The following is a 20,090-nucleotide window of genomic DNA, read 5'->3' as shown; positions in this document are numbered from 1 at the left end:
AGCAGAACTGGTAAATTACAGCTATGGGAAGATGCCATGCGCACTGCTATAAGGAAGACAAAAGAAAAAGCAGTTTAGAAAGGGACTAGGGAGGAGGGCAAAAATGAGCATAACACCAACAGGCAAAAGCAAGGTAGGAATCACAGCCTAAGAGCCAAGGGTCCGTTTTGCACGGTAAAGCCATTTTGAAGACAGATTGTAAGTGGAAGAGCAACACCCTCAAAATCATGATGCATTAAAAGGCCCAGAAGAATGAGCTACACAATTGCTATTTACCTCAAGCACTTTTTTAAAGTCAGGGTGGGAATGTATCAATGCATCATGGCACTACGCAACATGATAAGACAGATCCTCCATTACCAGGTGGCTTATGTTGGACCAAGGAAAGTAAGGCAACATTAACGTAAAAGCCACATTTCAAAGGTGTGACTTGTTTGTCAATCTGCCAGACCTAGCAACTTGATTGTTTACCCCACTTTTCTTCACCTTTTCTTCACCCTTTCACTTTCTTACCTTCACTTTTCTTCAAATCAATACTAGATAGCCACAAGAATGTTATTTTTCATTTGTTCTAGCTAAGTTAATACAATAACTATAAATTAAATCTTGTTCACTGTGGCACCAGTTTTGAATAGTAAAGATATAGAGAGTTTTAAAAACAAAGACAAATGCTGAACACTTATTTTCTTTCAAGGGTTTTATGGTATTGATTCTCAGTTTGCCGTAAAACCGTGAATAAGTTGATATGGCCTTTAACATATTTTCCAATGTTACTGCTATATTATTTAGATTATAATGTTCTAACGTCCAGCTGAGATACTTGGCATATTAAGGTGTTTGGAAACTTGCACAAAACACCTTGTTGGGTAAGAAGAAAAAAGTTCTATTTGATAATTATTAATTAGAAAAATTCCCTAGTGGAAACTCAAAGTATAAATGACTTTATAGCATAGCATGATAAATAGTTCAAGTGACTTCTGCCAACACTCATATTATATTTTTTACTCTTTTTTTTTTTTTCAAGATTGGCACCTGAGCTAACAACTGTGGCCAATCTTTTTTTTTTTTTTTTCTGCTTTATCTCCCCAAACCGCCCCGGTACATAGTTGTATATCTTAGTTGCAGGTCCTTCTAGTTGTGGCATGTGGGTCACTGCCTCAACGTGGCCTGACGAGCGGTGCCATATCCACGCCCAGGATTCGAACCAGCAAAACCCTGGGCCACCGCAGCGGAGCACACGAACTTAACCACTCGGCCACAGGGTCAGCCACTATGTTTTACTCTTATGAGCGTATCTTTATTTACCTAGACTTAAGATTGGCTTCTGCTGACTTGCCGGAGACTGTAGCAGTAGTAAAGCTATTCCAATTATGACCAGTTCAACAGGAAAATCCTAAAAGAAAAGAAAAATGAGGAGAGTTGAAGAAGTTCCCAGAGCCATGGCTTTATAACATGTATCCAGGAAGAGTATATTTAACATGAAATATTATAAATGTATTATACAAAATTATTTATAGTAAGTCTGCTCTACTAAAGCAAGAATTGGTGAAAGTCACAGCAGTCACATATAAATTCAAAATAATATCCTATCTGGCCAACAAGCAATAGGCCATACACCAAATTAATTCAGAGGGAAAATTCCTTAACACAACAGACTGATAAGTCTTCAAAACATCAATCTTTGCAAACCACTGAAAACTACCTGAAATACTTAATTTAAGAATATTTCATTTCTGAAAAGTAGCTCAATTATCTACTTAGCTAATAAAGACATGATTCATCTATGTAACTTACATAATGAATTACACCTAACAAATTTTAATAAATCATGCTATTATAATAAAAGAAACATTAGTGCCTAGGGAGGCAGAGATTATTTTTAAATTACAGTGATTTATTAAACATGTTTAAATGTAGCAAAGCAATAATCATAGAAACTTAAAATCATTAATTTCACCAAGTATATAAATGAAATGAAAAAGGATGTGTATATTAAGTTCTAATAAATAAAATGCAAGTGACATAAGATGTTATTTGAAGTTTCTAAATAAAGAAAACATTAATGTACCATGGAACTAAAGAAGAAAGGTCCAGCACACTTTACTAAAATTACTTCATTCTGAAATTTTACAGAAGTGCCTGCAGAGCAAAGTACCTATAAATCATGAGGACAGGCAAGGGAAAAAAGGAAAAGTGACGCAGAGCCACATGTTAAAGAAACACTTGAGAGAAAAATAACTTAGGCTGATATACTCAGAAGTTATCACTTTGGAGATGGTATCAACTCTAGCACAAACAAATATATATCTACACCTCAGCTATACCATTTGAAAAATGAAATTAAACTGCAAAATCTCCTAAAGTGCTTGATTATTCACTTTCAAAAAGCAGCAAAAGAAGAAAATTGATAATTTGTTTTTAATGGAATATGTTCCAATTTGTGTCGTTGAGGCCTATATATGTCTACTGTTTCAAAATATAGTTAAGAACAATGAAGCAACTGTTATCTATTTGAAGACAATAAATGCATTCTGAAATCAATACACTTACAATATACACCATCAAACCATTCTATGCCCTTATCTTTTCTTCAATTTCATTTCAAATTCTGCATGTCCATTAAAAAAAAAAAGGAAACTAGCAAGATCATTTAAATTTCAATTTTCCTAGCTACCAAGGGGATCAGAGACAAATAAAAGTATTACTTTATACTAATGCTATCACAGGAAAGCATTTTCCACACAAGCTATCACTGGAAGGGCCATAAAATCGCTTTTCAGGGCTCTGAAATGGACTAGAAGCATTTTAAGTGGATGGAACTGAAAGGGATGAAGGCATAAATGAACATTGCTTTCTTCAGGAAGAGTGAGACTGGCCTGTTCACAACAGAGGGTGAAAGGAAAAGAGCTGGAGATCCAAGACCAAAAATAAGGAAAAGTCATGGTGGAGGATTAGACCACCCTTAAACTGCTTACAATTCTGACAGGTTACAAGGTGTTTTTTTTGCTTGATCGATTTTTAATAGACACCAAGAATGGTACAATTTAATGAGATCTTTTAATAAAAGCCTGTGTTGGACATCTCATGTACCACTTCAAATACTACTGCTATTGCTGTAGTGGCTCTTGCTTCTTGCCTCAGACCACGTCAAAGATCCAGAAGTACAAGGAAGTTGAAGCTCCATAGGCCAAAGCTTGACAAACTGGCAATAGAAGCCCAGGGATAAATGCTTCTCCCTTTATTCTGGATCCTTCTGGAGGGTTCTAAGACATATTTCATAAAGCTTCTCAGAATATTCTGAGAACTGGTTGCTTGCAGCCATGGCCAACTTGATAATACTCTATTGCCTCTCCCATCTTCAATATTTCACTCTTCTGGTCCCTCTCCCACCTGCTTGCTGGGATCACATTTGCAAATGAACTCTGTTGTATAAGTCTTTGCTTTTGTGGAAACTCAGGCTCTGCTTTTGCCTTTGGGAAAACTCAGGGTCTACTTTTGGCAGAACCGAGGCTAATTTAGAGCCTATGTGGAGAAAGGAAGCAAAATATGAAAAAGGAGTAAATGCCTTTATATTTAGCCATAGATGTCACAGGAGTCTTAATGACAGCAAACGCTTGGAGTCCACATTTTTTTGTCCTCAGTTCAAATGAGAAATATCACTGAGCACTACCTATGTACTAAGCACTAGGTACATATGTTGGACCTAGGGATGCCTCTATGAACAAGGTGTAAGAAAGGCGATATCAGAGGTAAGTATCTATCTGTAGCAGACACAATGGAGGTGGCAGCCCAGCTCACACAATCCCCCAGTGCCATGGCTTTTCTCCCTACCCTGTCCTGTGGTCAGAGCTGACTGATCCAAGCTGGGCCAACTAGATCGTTTTTCCCAGGAATCTGAAAACTTAAACTGAGACACACAGTGAAGAAAGGTGGATGGAACTGCATCATCTGACGGCGCTGTCTCAGAGAACATCCTCACCTTACCAAAGCCAGGATGGTTAGCTCTTGCTTCACTTTCAGAGCTCCCAGTCTCCTCACAATCAATATCATTTTTGCCTAATTTTGCTGATCAGAGTACATACATTTTGCTTGAATTGGAAAAGACCTTACGTTATGATGATTCAAATAAGGCTAAAAATAGCTCAACTAAGACCAAATCCACTGAAATTAAGGTAGCCTAAGATACACAACCATTTTCAGTGTGCAATGAAAGATCTTCACGATAAGAGCAGAAAGAGAACAAGGGGAAAAGGAAAGTTAATGTAATATTTGAACCGAATAACCAGCCGATAAACTCAGTAATATAAGAATATAGGTATAGCCCCAAAATAGGTAATAAGACTGCCTTATTCTACTTCGTTTTGATTCAAATTAGTGTATACAGGCCTAAAGAATATATGTTTGCAAATTAATTTCCAAGGCTTTTTTTTTTTCCCCACCTCAGGAACACTGGGAGGGTGGGGTGGGGAAGGAAATTTCATAACAGAACTATTTCAACAGTTCTACTTATTTTTACTTCCTTCTAAAATTGTTAAAATATTGGGCAGAAGGAAAACACAATACAAATATGACCTTCTCTCATCATTTTATTGTTCTAAATCAAAGTATGTGATTCTAATATTATAATCAAAAGTATTTTAAAAATTGGACTCAATAGCCAACTTGAAGAGATTCCTACTGGCCAAAAATAGGACAACTTGAACTTTAATAAGGATATTATCTGTAAGAGATTGAAATGCATCAAATATGCTCAAATCTGAGTTCATAATAATACTTTTAGAAATTGGGAAAAAAAGGGAAAGAGTCAAGCATTCATCCTACCTTTCCTATATAAACCCTACCATTGCATAGAAATAGCAGGTGAAGGGGAGTTTCTTTTTATAGAAGTATTCCAGCTAATAAATAAAGAAGAAAGGATAGAACGAGAACATCATTTCTTTAACTCCTAATGAATTAATGGACTAGGCATTGAGCATCAACAACTTCTAACACCATAAAAAGAAACGCAACACACATTACGTGCTTCTTGATGAAAGAACACACCATGCCCTGTAGTCTTGGAAAAACAAAACAAAACGTGCCACAACTAGAAGGACCCACAACTAAAAAATACACAACTATGTACCGGGGTGCTTTGGGAGAAAAAGGAAAAATAAAATCTTTAAAAAGAAAAAAAGCTCTGAATCTAATCAAGTCTCTAGAGCTAAGTACCTTTTAACAGAGAAACACATCAAAACACATCATGAGGATGCAATCAAAATTCAGAATATAGAAAATTCTACAGCTCACATAAGTCAGGTTTTTCAACACCTAAACTGCAAGGAAGAAAAGAAGTGGGAGAGGGAAGGGAAGGGGACCACCTTTAGTTTAAAAGATATCTAAAAGACTGCATTATGACGTGTAGCACAAAACTTATGTGATAAAACTACAAAGAAACATAAGGAGGATATTACTATAGAAGTCAGGACAGTCACAGGAGGGAGGAGGCGGTGATTAGGACTGGGCTTTGAAAACCTCGGAAGTGGCTGGAAAAGCTCCATCTCTTGATCTGTGTGATGCTTAGAAGGGTGTTTGCCTTATGTGCAAAAAAATATTAGAAAAATCACCTGAGGGTGCTAGTTTAAAATGCAGATGCTTGGGCCCTACTCAGCCCTACTAATGCCGGATATCTAGGGGTAGGCCCGAGGTATTTGCATTTTAATAAACTCTGCCCAGTGATTTTTATGGGCACTAGTTTGAACCATTTGACTGGAATGGAAGCTTCACAAACCTTGCCTGTTTTCACCTAATTGCTACAGCAAAGTGTTTGCCATAGGAAGCTGCTTAATAAATGTATGCTAAATGTGCGTGGCGGGGGAAGGCTATACAATAAAATGATCAGAGAATGATAGCAAAAGGAACTAAACCCTGTGAAATTATAATTGATAATTATGTCTACTACTCACATGAATCTAGTACAAGTAAAAAGGAACAACACTGTATTTACCTGCTAAGTATGTTACATTTCCAGTTAAGACATACAACTCCTGGTAATTTAGCTATATAATATTTTCTATATAATATTTATCTATATATTATCTATGTAATAATGTATCATATATATTATCTATTATATACCTAATAGATATAATTATTTATAACATAATTACACATCAGAATAGAGGCTTGGTATATGATATATATAATATGATAAAATAATAATTATATAATATATAATTGATATTATATAATAGGATACATATCAGTTATATTACTATGTAATATAGACTATATATTATTACAACATAGTAACATTATATATATACATGGTAGTATATATAGTCTGTGTTACTAAATATTTTTACTGTATATTACTATTATACATAATAGAGAATATATAATATTATATATAACACAAATATATGCTACTATATATTAAGATATTACTGTTGTACATAATAGATAATATATACAATATTAGATATAGCAAATAAAATATATAACACATGAAATAATATTGTCTATGGAGTCCCAGCATATGTGAAACCATTCTAATCACAAGATTGACAAATTGACAAATGACTTACTTGAAACTTCATCAGCTCCCACCTTTCACCAAAATCTACATCCACTCCCTGCATTTCCTCACCTGCCATTCACTCCCCTATTCCAATCTGGTTCCAACCATCACCACTCCACTGAACCTGCTTCCTCTAATGTGAACAATTAACTTCTACTTGCTGCCTCCCAAGAGCACTCTCCATCCCCTACTTTCAATCCTCCCTCCATGACACTGTTGACCAGTCCCCTTTTTGAGATATTCTTTCCTTTGAGTTTCATGTCATCTGTCTCTTCTGCTTGTCATGCATTCCATCTGGCCATATTTTCTCAGACTCTTCTTTATCAGGACCTCCAAATATCAACAGCCCCTGGAATTCCCTCCCAAGCCCTGTCATGCAATCCAATGGTTAAAACTCCCACCCCAAAGTACATGTCTACAAATCTATCCTTTAGCCTAGGCTCTATCATGAATTTTAAAACCATATATCTAACTACCTATGATTCATAAATACTTCAAACCAAGCATATCTAAGACCAAATTTATCATCTTCCCTCCAACATCAGCCATCATTTCTCAAAGTGAATGGCACTATGCAGTTGCCCAAAATAGAAAGCTGAGACCCAACTGAGGACCCTCTCCTTGATCATCTAATCAACCACAAAGCTCTACTGACTTCATCTCCTATATTTCTTTCTTCCCATTCTTATTTCCCTAATTAGCCCCTTGCTATAGACTGAATGCTTCCCACTCCCAAATTAATATGTTGAAGTCTTAACTGCCAAGGTGTATGTTTTGGAGTAAAGAAGTAATTAAAGTTAAATGAGGTCATAAGAGTGGGGCCCTATTCCAGAAGGATTAGTGTCCTTATAAAAAGAAACAATAGAGAGCTTACTCTTGCTCTGTCTTCACCATGTGAGGACACAGGGAGAAGGCAGCCACCTACCAGCCAGGAAGAGAGCCCTCACTAAGACTCAAATCAGCCAACACCCTGATCTTGGACTTTCTAGTCTCTGGAAGTGTGAGAAATAAATTCCTGCTGTTTGAGCCACCCAGGCTGTGGTATTTTGTTATGGCAGCTCTAGCAGTCTAAGACATCGCTCCTCACTTCCTGTCCTATTACTGTTGCCCTGCTCCAAACCCTCCTCCACTCTCCCACCAGAATAACCCTCCACACACAAAAATATGAGGGCAACTCTGCCAAAAGATCTTAATAGCATGCCATTGCCTAGAAGACAAAATGTGAACTCAAGGCTGGGCCTTATCTCCTACACCTTAATCCTTCAACAACGCTCAAAACCTTCTTGTTTTCTTTACAGGCCATGCCTGCCTGCTCTCTCATGTTTCTGTACTTGGGCACATGCTGTTCCTGCAGCCAGAATGCCTTTTCCAACCTCTGGTTTGTACCAGGCAAACTCCTACTCAGACTTCCTCAAATCTGAACTAATGCCCTACTCCCCTTAACTTGTGCTCTCATTGCAGTTTAAATGCACTCCCACAGAAGCATTTACCTTCTTGTACTACAATGATTTATTTGAGTGTAGTTAAGTCCCTTGAGATCACAGAATGTACCTTTCCATCTATGCATTCCTTAGGATCTGGCACATAGTCTATGTTCAACACTTGTGTTCTCACATGAATAAATGAAAAAATGTCACAGGGGTAGATCCATAACTGATGCTCTAAAGAGCATTTAATAACTCATTTTTATAATAAATGATATTAATAGTAGTAATACATTAGTAGTATGATCTAATGATATTAGATCAAGACACCTTTGGTATGCAATAAAGTAAAAGAGTACACCCACCCAGCTACTGAAACACCAAGACCCACTTAAGTGATAACTGACACATTAAAATTTCTTACGATCCTTACCTCCTTCAGAAATTCAACACTGTGCTCTAAAAGGTGAATTAAAGATGAACATTCCCCAGTTATCTTTAAGCTGACTTCACAGACACATAGAAGCTGAAGGGTCATCTGGGCAAGCTGAATTTTCCAGAAAACGGGATGACGCAAAAGGCTTAAATACACTTCCTCGATAAACAGCATCACTTCTGTTGTCTCTATCAAATCTTTCATCTGTTTAAAAAAGCCATTACATGACATTAAAATAATATACAAACTAAAAGATAATTTTCAGCTATATAAGAGGTTTTAACAACAAAATATTTTTCCCTAAACCTATAAAGACCTAAAGGAGATTAACTCAAAGAAGCTTAAGCTATACAACTCTGCCTTCTCCTTTTGTCACTAACCAAAATACAATTTGCTACTGTTTCTGTTACTGCTGGTTGGCATAAATTTTTTTTTTGTTTATTTTTCTAACTTCTCTGAGTGCAGATTTTTTTTAAAACAATTTATATGAGAGTGCCAACGTGTTGAAGGAAATTAATTAAAGTTGGTTTTGAGTTCTCCAATGAACTCTCCTCTTTACAATTCCAACTTAGTTACCTGATAGTAAAGGGTTAGCATGTTATTTTAACGCACTACTAAGCCCTTCATCTGCAAGATATTTGCTCAGACAACCTTAACTGAGAGCATCATTTCCACACTTGGCAGATGCATGAATGACCATATCCAAATGGTAGGGTGTCTTCTCAACAGGCTAATGTGTTAGATAGGAAGGACTTGGGTGCTCTTGAAAATCCCAATTCAATTCAAACCCAGCTGTTCTGATCAAAATTCTGGAGTTGGTATTAAGGATATGGTCTTGCTCACAGACACACTGGCATTTCCCAGAGATTACAAACAATGAACCATCTGCTTCAATCAGGAGCCTTGTGTCTGTTAAATTCATCAAGAGGAAAGCCTACAGTTGACCAGCTGTACCTTTCACCAGTCGTTACCACCATAATAACCCAAAATGACTATAAGTTATACACAGAGAGAAAAACTAATTCCTAGCAAACAAGAGAAAAAAACATTAAAAGATCAAGGGGGAGGAAAATATTAAGTTATAAAAAATAAATGTGAACAGTCCAGAAGCTAAATTATCTTGCTCTTTTGCAAATATACAATGGGAAAGGCAAAAGGCCACCAAGAAAAGAAAGGGATTAAAACAAAGAAAAGCCTCATGTTTATTTGACAACATATTTCCTTGAGTGCATTTTTTTATGCATACTTGAAATTTTCCATAATAAAAAAAAAATTTTTGAAAGACAACCTCAGCAAGTTAGCATTAAAGGCTCTCTAATGTTTAACATTATCCAAATTCTTAACCAGAATACTTTTGAAGTAATGTTCTATTTTTATGTAGAAATAGATTGTGTGCAATGAATAAAATGTGCAATGACAAGAGTCACAGTTAAAAAGAAAGAACTACTGGAATCAAAAGTCAGTAGTAAAATTTAAGGCAGGTAAGACCAAATAAAGACAATTCCACAAACATAACATGGAAGAGCAACTCGTATGGGAAGAAAAAGAAACAGACATTTCACTGACCACCATTTCATCATAGGTCAATAGGATGGCACGGCTATTTCTAAAAAAAATTTTTTTAATTAATGTGATTTTATTCAAGTGCTCATATGGGTCAGACCACAGTGACAGTACTGTATTCAGCTTTAAGGAGAACCTTTTCTAGTAACACATTCTGAACACCAATAAACTAGAGAATTCCGGGCAAAGGACAGTAAAAAGTCTGAAAACCATTTCACGTGGAGAAGAAAAGAAATTGATGAAGGAAAGAAAGGAGGGAGGGAAAGAAGGAAGAATGGAAGGATATAAAGGAGGAAAAGGAAGGAAGAGAGAAACAACACACGAGAGGACACAGATGGGCTTTTGAGAAATCTTATTTTGTTTTGTTCTGAGAAGAAAGACTAACAGGTAAAGCCCTAGGAAAACACAGGTCAATTAGAACTAGTTGCTAGAAAGAAAAAAAAAAGTTGCCTTGCAAAATAGCATGCTTCCTATAACTCAAACACTTAATCTGTCATAGAACGCTTGTCTTTTAAAGAGTATAAGAAATACCTGTAATCCATGGGAAAATTGATTACATTGCTGCTAAGATCTCTCTCAACTCTCAGATTCTTCATTCTAATAAAGTTGATTTCTTAAATGATTAAGTGTATTTATGTTGCTCGTTCCATTAGTTCCAAATGATGTATTGCTTTTTTTCTCACCTATTTTGACTATATTAACAAGCCACAGATTCCCAGAAATATTCCACAGAGCTCACTTCTAGAATCATTTAGGCTTGTCAATACAGGTTCATGAAAATGAGGGCAAACATCCACCAAAGAACACAGAACAGGGCGATGCAAGCATGGTGTGGAAAAGCATACCCTATTTCAAGGTGTTCTGCCTATACATTGCTTTATTGCTCACACAAAACAAAGGCTTTGGAAAAGCCACAGGAGAACTGATTTTAATTAACTTTTCTCTGCCTTGATTACAGGAAAGCCTATTTGTAAGTCACAAAGGAAAGATCCACTCTAGTCACTCCTTGCTAACACAAACTTAAAGCACGTCATCTCTGACCTCAAGTGATCACTTTGAAAAATATTCACAGGTTCCTTCCATGAGCTGGGCAGCATGGTGCTGAGAGTCTAGGCAAGGGACAAATTTCAGCGATGGGAGAGGATGGCCTGAGAAACGTTCACTACCCTAAAATCACAGCACAATGGCAACCAGAGTTTTTTTTTAAATCTGTGGTGATAGAGACATTAGCTCAAATTTCTCCCTCCCCTGAACTCCCCAGGCATTTTATCCATATTTCTGTTAAATATCTTCCATCCATCTACTCTGAATTATGAGAATTTATATACTTGTCTTAACTCCCTTACTAGACTGTGAGCTTCTCAAGAGCAGGATCCATCAGGGTCACCAAATACGTTGTAAGGGGACATGTGGAAACTGGAATCTAGCCAGCATTCAGCTGATCAAGCCATGCGTTCTCAGGGCTGTATCTGCCTAGAGGCGCATCTTTCTCTAATTTGCACCAAGGGGTGTTTTCTTTCCTTGTAACTCTCTCAGTGTCTAGCACAAGGAGAAATCCAACTGAAAATTCTTTTCCCTGAAGTCTTTCTTACACAAAGGAAAGTTTCCATTCCTACTAATCCTAAAATGGACTAGGTTGATTTATATTTCTATGAATTTAGTTAACATTGTATATATTAATGTTTAAATCTAGATTTGGTTCCTTCATCATCTCCAAAAGCTTATAAGCATTTCTAGAGCTGGGATTGTATCTGAATTTGACAAATCACATAGGTCCTACTTTACGTATGACAATAATAACCAACACTTACTGATGCTGAGGGTATATTAGTGAAGGAGGATGAAAGGCCTTACCTGTAAACACGGAACCATCTCACAATACAGTTGAAGTATCTGTTGTTCCAATATTGACGGTTGCTCTTTGTCACAAACCCGGGGTTGAAGTAAGACTTTTAGCAGGGCTAGTCTGAGTCTAGCATATTCTTGTAACTGGGATGGTTCACAATATAGATACCATAGAAATGGTGCCATGATTTGGACACATGAAACTTCTGACCTGTAAGTCATGCAATGCATAAGCCAGTCACTGAGTTAAACAGAGTACCAAGCAGGTAAGAGGTAAATATCAACTTATAGTTCATGACATATCATAATCTATGATATTATCAAGTGTAACTCTTTTCATGATTCTTCTATTCCACCATGACCTACCTACACCCACACCAAACAGTTCTTTGTTTCCTGGAGCAAATGACTCAACACCAGACTGCACGCCTGGCCCAGGACTAAGAGAGTCTCCACGTGCACACTAGAACAGCAGCTACATCTCCAGGACCAGTCCTTCACGAACATCAGAATCATTTCAGAAGCTGTTTAGAATTATAGATGTCAGAATTCACTCTCCAGGAGTATGACACAGGCATGCGTTTGTAAAAACTCCACAGGCGAATATACAACTATGTACTGGGGGGATTTGGCTACTAGGGGGATTTGGGAAGAAAAAGCAGGAAAAAAAAAAAGGAAGATTGGCAACAGTTGTTAGCTCAGGTGCCAACCTTAATAAAAGGAAAAAAAAAAAACCTCTACAGGTGAGGTTCTATGTAAAACAAGGCCATACAGATACCCCAAGAAGATTATGATAATAGTTAACATTTACTTGTCAACTTGTTAACACTTTTGGTGTGCAAGTTACTGCACTTTATGCCTTTAAACTCACTTGATCCTCACCACAACCCTATGAAATAAAAAACAGTATAATCCGATTATGCAGATGCTGAAACTGAGGCAGAGAGAGGTGAAGTAACTTGCCAAGTATCTTCTCTTAAGCTCTTCCCAAAGGAGGAAAACACTACAAATCTTTCAGTCTTCCTCCTTTCTACAGTCATGTGCTGCATAACGACGTTTTAGTCAACGACGGACGGCACATACGACGGTTGTCCCGTAAGATTAGTACCATATAGCCTAGGTGTGTAGTAGGCTATACCATCTAGGTTTGCGTAAGTGCACTCTACGATGTTCACACAACCACGAAATCACTTAATGACGTACTTCTCAAAATGTATCCCAGTCATTAAGTGACACACAACTGTATCTAGATTTCAAAATATCCCAATAACTCCTATTCCAAAATCACTAAAATGCCAGAATGACTTTTGAGATATAAAAATCTGACTACGTCGTTAACCAGCTCAAAAGAGTTTACCCTTAAGAGAAATTATTTAGCCCAATTCACAAAACCTCCATAATTTGGCCTCTGCTGATCTTTCCAGCCTCACTGCTTGCTTCTCTCTGTTCTCTGCTGAACGATACTAAATTTCTTTCAGATTTTCAACCAAGCCTCTGGGCTTTCTTCTCACTTGCTTACTCTCCCCTTTCTCCCTTTCCTGTTTCTTCCTCTGCCTAATTTCTATCATCTTTCAGTTCTCTCCTTTACAATAGCTTCCTGAGGGCCTTCCCTGATACACAGCCTAGGTCAGATCCCCACTATGTGCTTCTATAGGAGAATGACTTTATTGTCAACTATTTAACATGTCATTCATTTAATATTCCCTGCCAGACTATAAATCAAATGAGGGCTTGGACCACGGATTTCTGTTTACTGCTGTATTACCAATAACTGTACACACTAGGCCTTCAAAGAGATCTCAATCATTAATCGATTCAGTTACAGTAAGTTATAGGGTCACTGTACAATTAGCACGCAATTAAATATCAATTTTAATATTTTTCATATTGATTATATATAAGGAATTATCAGATAAGATACAAAGATGAACCAGGCATTACCTATCCTTAAGAAGTACACAATCTAACAGGAACAATCAGTTCTGTTCCTGGATTCGAGGAGAGGAAGTGAAAACTGCTAAAAGAGAGGCCAAAAGTGCAACACTTCATCTTCATGGAGGAAATGACATTGGAATTATGCTTGACAACATAATTTTATAATACCATACATTCCCCAGCAATGTGATTTCAAAACACCATTAACATTAATAAAAATGTAAAAGCTACCAAATTGATAAGATTTAATTTATTCATTCATTCATTTATTTGCTTGGCAAAATTTACTGAGTCCCCACAGTACACCATTCACTCTTCTATGAGCTAGAAACAAAGCAAGAAACATAAACAGATTAAATCCTTGCTCTGCTGGAGTTCACAGTCTGAAGGAATCTTTTTTTCTAGCATGAGTACAAATACGCAACCTTAAAAACTCAAAAGGAGGACTTTTGAGCTCATACTTATTACTGAAACATAAATCTTTATCACATCATCCACGTTAGGAAACTAAATAAAGCTTCACGGATCAAGCAAGCAGATAATGTATGTATGGGTCAGAATATGAAGAATAAGTTTCCAGAAAAGAGATTTTAAAAACATTGTTTCCTCATCTCTCTCTAATAATGTATTCCCCAGAGAATAAATACTATCCAAGTGTCAAGAATGTCCACAAATAGCTTATCAGTTTTCTCCTACTTTAGGACGCTGAAGGTGAAATGCAAGGTTCATATAAAAAAATATATTTCTAAGAGGCTGTTTTTATTTGACATCAGGAGCATGTCAAGCTTCCTTAAGGACAATATACTATTTAAAAATCTCCTTGGCTTACCCTATTCTGATTTTAGATTTCGCATGTCCCATGTGCTATCTGATGATTAACTATCACTTCAGTGGAATATGAAATTGACAGGGCTTTAGGAGAAAAGAGAAATAATAAAACAGATAATCTGAAATCCCAAAGTGATTAACAGTGGTTAAGAATGTCACTAGTTGTGCATGTATATATACACGAGTCTTTCATATTTATGTTCACTACTGTGGGAGAAGTACTAGAAAAAGACCTGAAATGAGAGTCAAAACACTGAGGCTTTAGGCCCAACTCTGCCACTAACTAACCATGTGACCTTGAACAAGTCACTTAATGTTGTTCTCCTTAGTTTCCTCATCTGAAAAATTTATGTGTTAGACTAGATAACCTTAAAGTATCCAGGCCTAAGGACCATGGCATCATTGTCAATTTACGCAATTCTCAGTTCCATGAAAGTGAAGCCTTAACATCACAAGCCTTGTACAAATGAACGCAGAATTTAATTAGAAAATAATGCCCATGGGGCCGGCCCAGTGGCGCAGCAGTTAAGTTCGCACATTCTGCTTCAGCAGCCCAGGGTTCACCAGTTCAGATCCCGGGTGTGGACATGGCACCGCTTGGCAAGCCATGCTGTGGTAGGCGTCCCACATACAAAGCAGAGGAAGGTGGGCATGGATGTTAGCTCAGGGCCAGTCTTCCTCAGCAAAATGAGGAGGATTGGCAGCAGAGATTAGCTCAGGGCTCATCTTCCTTAAAAAAAAAGAAAGAAAATAATGCCCCAAAAAATCTAGCATGAAGATACGCTGTCATTTCAGGACATCTACAGACTACTAAAAATGAACACAAACAGCTACTCTAATAAACAATTCCTAACACAGAAAGAGCTAAAATACAAGCTATCTTCACAACCATTTGCCTCCTTCCCATAACTGTGAATCGCTATTTATATTCTTGTTACCAACCTTCCTTCATTACCTTCTAAACAGCAACTTAAAAACTACTAAGTTAACTTATTCGAAAACTAAATCTCACAAACTAACAGTGTGCTGAAAAATGCAACCAGAATTATCAACTTCATCTTGCAAAGAATAATCCCATAGTGCAAAAGTAGAATGAGGCAATTGAAATTACTCTTTGCAAATAAATAGAAAATAATTTAGAACTTCTAAAAGGCTCTAGACAGCATACTCCAACACCTGAGAATTTAAATGAAAGGATTAAGTCAATAGAAGCTTATCAGTAAATAAACCAAAGTCAATTAATTATCTTTTTTTCTTTATGAATATCTAGACAAATTTCATTAGAATAACTACTCCCAAATCCCAATATAATACTCCTTTGAAATGAAAATAACCAAAGGGTAAATTAATTACTTGTTGACTCATAAAGCATTGGGAAAGAGAGATATTCTTAAGGATTACCATAAAAACAAGCTTAATAACCAATTTGGCACCTCAGCAGCAGCGTCTTTTATAAAGTTACCCAACCTATTTAACAAAAGAGACAAATTTTATTAAAAAAATATGTTTATAAATTCATTATTTTTGCTTTCTGACATAGTTGAACAAAGACCTATTTAGTATATATTAGCACCTTACCTTCAAAACTGTAATCCTACATGAGAAAAGAGAGGATGATAGTGATGTTTATTTTGAGCTATTCATTCAAATGTTAACATAGACTTTTCTCACTGGCAGATGATTACGAGTTTCCCTATATCTCTTTAAAACTGCCCATGGCAGTACATCCTGCCTAGAAATTCCATCTAAAATTGAAGTTATGGACTTAGAAATGGTGTTTTAAGAAACTGTATCTATAGGACACTGTAAGACCTTCAAGAGCAAGAAAACATGAATGTAGCTGGTGTGGTGAATATAACTCATGCATTGGATTACCAGGACAATGGTACCCTATCATGACTTTGTGTGATGGGACTAAGGATGTAGTGATATTATACATTAGGAGGCACTCTACAACCCACTGGCTGGGCCCCACCAATCTGTGAGCCTCATGTATATAAATTCAGCATTTACAGAGCACTTAGAAAAGTGCCAGGAATTATTAATACAAAGAATAATGAGACACAGTCCTTGCCCTCAAGAAGGTTTCACAGTTGATAGAGGAGAGTAATTATAAGACAACACAGCAAGTATAATGATGTTAGAAATCACAAGTGAAGTTATCACGGGAGCATGTAAAAGAGACACCTAATCCAGCTTGATACACAAAGACTTTCTCGGACAGAGAATGCCTACACAGAGATTTAAAATAGAGAAATTAGTCAGGAAAGGGCTAGGGTAAGATTCTAGAGAGTGGGGGGGGGGGGGGGGGGCTACTAATAAGCAAAAGCACAGAGGCAAGGGAACAGCACTGTTTCCTGCGTGGAACCCCAAGCAAGTCAGTGTACCACTGAATGCACAATTCATAAATTGTGATATAAAGAGAAGATAAAACTGCAAAACAGGTAGAAACCATATCACACACAGCCTAGCCTGACATACTGGATTTTACCCTGTAGCCTAGGGATTTTCCAACTATTTCAGAAACCAAACTACTGTTCCAACAGAAAGCTTCCATAAGATATCAATGTGTGAATTCTATAAAAATAGAGCTGAAGAGTTGGGAGTGTTCCCTGTGCTTAGCCCATACATTACGAGTATGGTTTGAAAACTACAGTGGTGGCGATTTAAGCAAGGGAGTGATACCATAAGATTTGCCCTCTTGATATATGACCTTGAAGGATGTCTAAAAAATGGATTTGAGTAGGATGAGACTGGATGCAGAAATGTCAGTTAGTAACAGGTGACAACAGCCACAGCAGGAAATAACGATGATGACCTGAGCCAGGGCCATAATGGTAAGAATGGAAGAAGGTGGGTAGCTTTGAGGACCATCGGGAGGCCATGATGAAACTAAACTAACTGTACATATGGTGGCTATCTGGTCCCAGCTGGCAGTAATTACTTGATCCCAATCGCCAAGTTTCTAATGGAGAGATTAACTCACTAATCAATTTCCAGGGGGAAGAATCTATCTTCTATATGTATTGTGTAATAGTTTACCAAATATTTCTAATTAACTGTCGTAACTAACAAATGCTTAACTTCTTTAATAACAGCTTTACTCATATTCAATATCTTAACAATCAATAAATCTTGTAGGTTTTTTCTCTTACTCAAAAAGAAAACAGAAAACTATATCCTGCCCTAAGATACTTCTTTTCTTCAGAAGAAAACATTACAGTCAAAGCAGCTAAAAACACAAAAAACAAAAATGAACTCTAAAATTAGCATATACCATTCCATCTCCCTCATTTACCTTATTTTACATTACCTTTCAGGGCATTGCTGGAAAAAAGTTGTCAGCTGCTGCAAAAGTACTGGCCAGCAATCAGGTCTGTGTTCAAGCACAGTGATCAGAGGCTGAGGATGATTTCTGAAGAACACAGAGAGTCACATTGGAAGCTGTCATTTCAGGATGACACATTCTCAATAAACAAATACAGCAGCAAAAAAGCCAATGCTATCTAGAGACTTTTTCAGGATTTGTAGTTGTCACAAAACTATCATTTGCTGCATTTGTTGCAGAGTTGGTCCCTGAGAACTGACATTTTTTCCTTTATCTAACTGTTTTGAAGAAAAGAGAATGAATCCCGGAATCTTAGAGACCCAAATCTGAGAACAGACTCTGCCATTTAATAGCTCTATGACTTTGACCAAGCTCCTGAATCCAGAAGCTCTCTCATATCCATCCTCTTGACTCCCTCATTCCTGGAAGTCATGGGCTGCCTCCTCCTGCTGCTCTCTTTCCAAACCTGGAAGGTTCCATTTCCTCTAACATTACCCCAACTCCTAAGCACTATCTCTCTGTCTCTGTCCCCACTTACCCCCATTCTTCTTAATGTATGGCTCTGTGTTCCCCCAGCTTAAGATAAGTAAAAAATATATATTTCTCCCATCTCAAATAACAAACTGTCCAAATTGAAATGTCTGCTGAATAAGGATGAATCTTTTTATTTGGGCTACATTCATTAAGATACCTAAAAAGACTATATAAAACATAAGATCTGAAATCTGAAGGATTCTCAAAAAACGGGGTCAAAAAAAAGAAAAAAGCACAAACAAGTTATTTTAAATAGTTCAAAAAGCCTACTAGAAATTGTAAATTCCTTAGCTTTTTATACTACAAAGTACTATGCAAAGTTTTTAGTTATTATTGATGTGGCTGTTTCCTCCAAAAATTTCTTTAAATAAAATTAAAAATGCTCATTTAAAAAAATCAAATAGAGAAGTATCAATCTTTTTTACACAAAGGAATCATATACATAATGCTATACTTTAATCTTAACTTTTAACCCAACAATATATTACTAGCAATGATTCAAAGATAAGAACAATCAGTTGCACCCAAATGGTTTTTTGTTTGTTTTCTTGCTAAGGAAGATTGCCCCCAAGCTAACATCTGTTGCCAATCTTCCTCTTTTTTTTTACCTGAGGAAGATTGTCCCTGAGCTAACATCTGTTGCCAATTTTCCTCTTTTTGCTTGAGGAAGACTGGCCCTGAGCTAACACCTGTTCCCAATTTTCCTCTTTTTGCTTGAGGAAGATTAGCCCTGAGCTAACATCTGTGCCAATCTTCCTCTATTTTATACGTGGGTCACTGCCACAGAATGGCTGACAAGTGGTGTAGGTCCACACCAGGGACCCGAACCTGCAAACCTGGGCCACTGAAGCAGAGCACACCAGGCTTAACCACTAGGCCCCCAGATGGTTTTTTAAGACTGCCTTCTTGGTGGTTCTCAAAATGTGATCACCTTACTGGCAATATCAGCATCACTTGGGATATTGCTAGAAACTTGTTAGAAATGCAAATTCAAACTTGTTAGAAGCACAAATAAATTCTCAGGTCCCAGCCTAGACCTATTAATAAATAGCCCTCCAGCCAATTCCAATGCCCTGCTATAAAGCAGTGGTTCCCAATCCCGGCTGCAGGTTAGACTCATCTGTGGAGCTCTTTAAAAAATATCAATGCCCAGGCCTCAATATATTGGAGTTGCTGGGACTGGAGCCCATGCACTAGTAATTTTTAAAAACTCTTCCAGCAATTCCAATGTGTTGCCAAGGTTAAGAACCATTACAAGTAAAAAACCACAGAAGAGGGAGGTTAGGAGTTAGGAAGTTTTCTGATTTTTTTTCTCAAACAGAAAAGTATGGCAGATCCATCACACTGAAACACTCACGTTAAACACCTCTCTGACACTACTACACAGTTTTGGGTATTATAACACCATCTCTTTATTTTCTCCTCAACCTCACCTAATTTATCATGCACTAACTTCACATGCTGGCAGCCTCCTGTTTGTTAAAGCACAGGCTATTTCTGACTGATCAGATTACCGCCATTGCTAAGGGATCGCTCCAAGTGAGTTCTATGCCAAAACTCAAAAATCATATCAAAATCACATTTCCCAATTCCAAACTCTTTGGCAGTTAAACCTATCTAGAATTTGCTTATACTTTA

At 37.0% G+C, this 20,090-nt stretch overlaps 1 protein-coding gene across 3 annotated transcripts in view; it reads right to left on the bottom strand.

The window, feature by feature from the left end:
• The window catches only part of FOCAD (focadhesin), a 270,438-nt gene that overhangs the window by 185,231 nt on the left and 65,117 nt on the right, over window positions 1-20,090 (bottom strand). For 2 of the 3 annotated variants that reach the window (XM_046664479.1, XM_046664480.1), the window contains exons 6-9: window positions 17,904-18,005; window positions 11,837-12,038; window positions 8,417-8,623; window positions 1,306-1,393 (exon numbers count right to left, since the gene is read on the bottom strand). In XM_046664479.1, the coding sequence (XP_046520435.1) occupies window positions 1,306-1,393; window positions 8,417-8,623; window positions 11,837-12,038; window positions 17,904-18,005 (599 nt within the window). Of the gene's footprint in view, window positions 1-1,305; window positions 1,394-8,416; window positions 8,624-11,836; window positions 12,039-17,888; window positions 18,006-20,090 lie in introns of those variants that run through there. The other variant, XM_046664481.1, reaches the window with a different exon arrangement.

The sequence above is a fragment of the Equus quagga genome, chromosome 6, assembly GCF_021613505.1.
Source record: "Equus quagga isolate Etosha38 chromosome 6, UCLA_HA_Equagga_1.0, whole genome shotgun sequence".
NCBI lineage: Eukaryota > Metazoa > Chordata > Mammalia > Perissodactyla > Equidae > Equus > Equus quagga.
The sequence above is the reverse complement of the archived record's forward strand: the minus strand, read 5'-3'. Positions and strand labels throughout refer to the sequence as shown.